The 4,918-nt window shown below is 41.2% G+C and overlaps 1 protein-coding gene and 1 long non-coding RNA gene across 2 annotated transcripts in view; both read right to left on the reverse strand.

Annotated features, from left to right (window-relative positions):
- Nucleotides 1–1,446, reverse strand: part of LOC125486181 — a 6,318-nt gene extending 4,872 nt beyond the window's left edge. Inside the window, exon 1 of the long non-coding RNA XR_007264866.1 lies at nt 1,364–1,446. This is a non-coding gene — a long non-coding RNA (uncharacterized LOC125486181). The remainder of the gene's footprint in view (nt 1–1,363) is intronic.
- Nucleotides 1,447–2,624: 1,178 nt separating this feature from the next.
- ptf1a (pancreas associated transcription factor 1a) lies at nt 2,625–4,241 on the reverse strand. Its single transcript, XM_020510777.2, has 2 exons — nt 3,610–4,241; nt 2,625–3,360 (listed from the first exon to the last, which is right to left on the reverse strand). The coding sequence occupies exons 1-2, from the start codon at nt 4,211–4,213 to the stop codon at nt 3,158–3,160; spliced, it is 807 nt and encodes a 268-aa protein (XP_020366366.2). The 5' UTR covers nt 4,214–4,241; the 3' UTR covers nt 2,625–3,157.
- Between the last annotated feature and the right edge of the window lie 677 nt (nt 4,242–4,918).

Raw genomic sequence — 4,918 nt, forward strand, 5'->3', positions numbered from 1 at the left:
CCACGAGTTTTACCAAATAGAATTCAATGGTGATCATTTCAACTTCACAGTTGGTATTCGATGTCACAGAAAGATTATGAAAAGTAAATGAGGTTATACATTTGAAATGTTTGACAATCTAAATGTTGCCGTTTGATGGCCATCGTCCAAGCACTGTTTAACATTATGGGAAGGTTGGCGAAGCAAGTTAGCAGTGTCCCTGGGTTACGACTTTATGCGCATTGCTTTTGGTGGAACATGTTATTTTTCACTTCCAATTTATTGGTTTAAATAGCATTTTAAGCATTTTAAAATATATTTTTGTTAATTATTGTTAGTTTTGGTATATACTTTGAACTAAATCGCTGCAGTTTTGTAAAGTGCCCACCATGTAACCTTTTCCAAACGCTCTCTCCGAAATTCTTTGCAAATTGGAACATTTTAATAACATGTCTTGAGCTGTGTGTTTTAGCGAAACACTCGGGACAGTGGTAATAAAGTCACTGAATGACTATCAATAGCGACTGCCTACAGGCGAATACCCTCAATTACACGTTACGTTTTGCTAGCCAGCAAATTTGGACATCCAAGCCTTTCCACGAAGCAAAAGGTATCCATTCGTTCTCTCTACCCACTTTACTTAACACTTCCACCATATCTGTTTAACAAATCTGTTTATTCTTTTTTTTATTTAATGTTAGCATTACTTCAGCGTCAATACTAAATGTTACTCATTTGGTGAATGAGAAACTGTCATGCTCAAGAGTCACAGTAGAAGCACTTGCTAAAGCAAGACATGAGAGTGACAAGATAGAGACCCTAGTGTTTTATATGTGAGAACCTAGTCTTCCGCTTGATCTACACAATACTAAAGGATGCTTTGGGGCATTGTTTTCATACAAACAGAGGAAAACAAATGAAAAGGTGTCACCTAAATAATGGGTGTAAATCTTTAAAAAGTGCATCATCACAACGGCAAATCAGTTGTAAATTTACAATGTCTAAAAGAAACAGAAATCTAATTAGTACTTTCAAACGTTTAATTTAGTTGACATCAGATTTGAGAGTATTTGTTTATGAAGGAATATATTTAATTAGAACGTTTAGAAGATATGTTTAATATTTTTAGTTGATGTGCTTTATTATTAATAGTATTACAAATAATTATAGTTGAATTTTAATTACTACACAGATTGTTTATATTAATGCATGTTTTATTATTTATTACAAAAGAAATGTTAAGTGACGAAACTGAAGTCAATGTATCTAAAATTCACATATCCAGGTTAAATGTCCAAAGCTGTTTGACATTTCAAATATGAAATCCATAACAACTGCTGTTCGAATATGTTCAATAAATAAGAATAATTATACATTTGCTTACAGTCACAGTTCCCATCCGCTTTGGCACACCGTTTCCCAAATCTGTGGGGATCATTGCATTGGCAATGTGCATGTGCAGGTCTAAACAGGGCATCTGCCCGGGCTCCTGCTATCACTTTAACCCCTGAGCTGCTGCTCGCTGACGTCAGAGCCGCGGGAGAAGCTGGGACACAGGCTGAGTGCCACGGGAAATTTTCCTTCTCAAACACCTGCAGAGTACAGCACCAGGCAAGATTGCAAGCAAATGGGAACGGGGTTTTGTCATGGTTCTCTTACGACTTTATTCGCCTTTAAAAACACACGCACACAAAATGAGTGACTGGTCGTGTAGCACAGTGGAATAATAAGACAAAAAGTCACCACGCTTTCTTCATTTAGAATTGCACAAAGCTTTAGAGGTAATGGGGCACTCGTTTGTAAGGTGTGTACAAAAGAATTTAGGTACGTTTAAACCCCACTACAGAATTTGGTGTTTTTCATATACACAAAATGGACCAAGAATGGAAAATAAAAAGTGACGTGACGATTGTGCGAATTATATGAATTTACTGAATTCTTCCAAGGTTTTCGTCGATAATTCCTTTCTGCGCATTTTAAAAATATCAATGAATGTGGTCCAAACATAATTTTAATGCATATCCTCCGAACAACTATATTTTGCACCCACAAATTATCAAGTAATCATTATAACATTTTATTTTGAATTTGAAATCCTCTTGAAGTGCTCTCGTGATGCCTTAATACCCTGATTTGCAACTATTTTAGAAATTATGACGTTAGTATTGTCTTCCAAACTAGAGCTACTTGATTTAGTCATTCACAATTTCGGTAAGGTGCAATGTGTACCTCTATTATATTTACTTCACCTGTTTCTGCAGTTTGATTGACACTGGACTCTCAGTACGTCATGAAAATCATGTTGCACAACATGATTCACGGTTTTCTGCATTTTTCATGAGTCAAAATATATCGAATCAGTGCAGTTATGTACATTCTGCATTGTGTTCTCGGTACTGTAACAATGTACTTGTTTATGAATGATTCATTTTGGCTGTGAGAATACATGAAAAATAAGAACGATCTGCAACGTCTATTAAGTAATAATAGGCCACTGAAAACTTGAACTATCTAAACTTAGAACTGACTTTTTTTTTACTAGTTTGTGTGAACGCGCTTCTGGACAGAATCACACAATGTCCATAAAGTGCAAATGATAATTTATATAATCCTAAAACATTAAGATGACAGTAACGCTTGATAGCTCAATTAATGAATTTCACTTTAATTGCAGATAAATGTAATACAGGCTATATAGGCTTATACATTGAACTACATCATGAGTTGAAGATATTTTATCCTTACGATATTGACCCGAATCGATGTTATTGCACAATTCCTCAAATAACAAAATAACAAATTTTAAAAAGTGTGTATTGTATTCACGAATTTATTTTCCACGAATTAGGAATAAGATATATATTACAATAAATTAATTGGTATATATAGAAAAATATTCGCTAGGAAACCTTAGGTAACAACGTACTATTAGGTTAAACATTGTTGAAGAAATTAACATTAGAAAATTGATTAGCACGTTTTGATAAATTAAGCATTCCATAATATTTTACATATGACTATTTAGAATAATAAATATATAAATTAATGTTCCTGTTTACACAGCATTACATTCTTGATCTGATATCAACAATTAAGTTTGATAATATATTAATTTTCATTAAATAAACATGATTATATAAATCCCTGCACTGAATTGCGAACTACAGCATTTCAATTTTTATGAGACAAAGTCAAAAGGTGGTTCGTTCTCAATGTTATTTACACATGATTTGCTATTAGATTTTCTGGGATCTTCAGGAGTCCAAACTTTTGCTGTCCTGATGATGTTTTGTTCTTTAAGCTGTTTCTCATCGGTCCACGACAAGGAGTGCCCTGCTAGAGGAGGCAGGCCATAGTCTGGATCATTTGGAGATGGCGATCCTAAAAGAGATAAAGAAATGTAAATATGCTGCACCTAAGAAAGTAAACATCCAGAAATATACTTTTATATAACTTTGCATTTATTGCCAGCATTATTTTAGCCTAAAGAACAAATGTGACAAACATTAAAAGTGCACTTATATAAAAACAAGTCTTTGAATGTTATGGTGGAGGAAGTAAGGTAGCAAGCTTAAAGGGAGAAGGCAATTACAAGTAAACTGTATATAAAAATACATCTGATGCACTTACTTGCACCTCTATGACAGATAATAACTTTTTTAGGTTGAATTGCAGAATCGCTATTTGGATTCCTTAAGGGCATATCGGATTGAACAAGTTCTGTTAAGAAGTTGATGTAACCGATTGCCAATCGGAGGGTATCAACTTTTGAAAGTCGTTTCTCGTAAGGTAGCGTTGGTATGTGAGTACGGAGACCTTCAAATGCATCGTTAATAGATTGCATGCGTCTGCGCTCCCGGACGTTTGCAGCCTGCCGAAGGTGCTGCATTTCAACTTCTGAGCGGATCCTCCTGCGCCTTTTCGCAACGCCCTCGATCCCTTTTAGCTGGGGGGACACCTCGGAAGTGCTGTCGGTGCAGTGGAAGGAAAAGGGTGACGAGGACGACGTGAAGGAGAGGATGCCCGAGTCACAGTGCTCGGGATCAGCAGCGTCCCGGCTCTCCGTGTAGTAGTCGCTAATCTGGCTGCTGAGAAAGTCCACGTCGTGCTCCAGGAACCCGTCCGTGTCCAGGTGATCCCGGGATGGCTGCTCCGCGAACAAATCTTCATCATCGAAGTAGGTGGCGGCCGCGAAGGTGTCGAGGCCGGTGAGCTGCTCGAGCACGGTCTCCATGGTGTTGCCCGGTAACCGAAGCCGGGAGCCGCTGGCGCTCGTGAGTGACCCGCCAGGGCGGCACGCGAGGCCTCTTATAGGACAGTGAGCGGCGCGTGCCGCCAGGCAGCCAGGACAACCAATCAGTGAGCAGTCTGAGGGCGGGGGGGGGGGGGGGGGGCTGGCGGAGAGGGAGAGCTAGAGAGAGAGAGGGAGGGAGAGAGGGAGGAGGAGGAGAGAGGGAGGGAGGGAAAGAGGGAGAGCGAGAGGGAGAGCGGGAGGGAGGGGGAAGACGGGTGGGGAGTGGGAGGGAGAAGAGGAAGGGTGGGAGGGTGGGAGAGGGAGGAGAAGGAGGGAGAGAGAGGGGAGGAGAAGGAGGGAGGGGGAAGAGGGGAGGAGAAGGAGGGAGGGGGAAGAGGGGAGGGAGGGGTGGAGAGCGAGGGGAAGGAGGGAGGGGGAAGGGGAAGAGGAAGGGTGGGAGGGAAGGGGTGGGGAGAGGGAGGGGAAGGAGAGGGACAGAGGGGGAAGAGGGAGGGGGAAGGAAGAGGGATGGAGGGAGAGAGAGAGAGGGAGAGAGGGATGGAGGGAGGGAGAGAGGGAGGGAGGGAAGGGGGAGAGGGAGGTAGAGAGGTGGGGAGAGGGAGAGGGAGGGGATGAGAGAGAGGGGGAGAGAGAGGGAGGCAGGGCGGGGGAGGGGCGTGAGAGGGATGGGTGGGAAGGGGGGGG

Source organism: Rhincodon typus, chromosome 2 (genome assembly GCF_021869965.1).
Source record: "Rhincodon typus isolate 14 chromosome 2, sRhiTyp1.1, whole genome shotgun sequence".
In the NCBI taxonomy this organism is placed as follows: domain Eukaryota; kingdom Metazoa; phylum Chordata; class Chondrichthyes; order Orectolobiformes; family Rhincodontidae; genus Rhincodon; species Rhincodon typus.

What these genes read in the sequence shown, in the direction of transcription:
- ptf1a (XM_020510777.2), bottom strand. Translation starts at nt 4,213, where the DNA reads ATGGAGACCGTGCTCGAGCAGCTCACCGGCCTCGACACCTTCGCGGCC. An exon ending in TATCTGTCATAGAGGTGCAA is followed by an intron (nt 3,361 to 3,609) that starts GTAAGTGCATCA and finishes TATCTCTTTTAG; the next exon opens with GATCGCCATCTCCAAATGAT.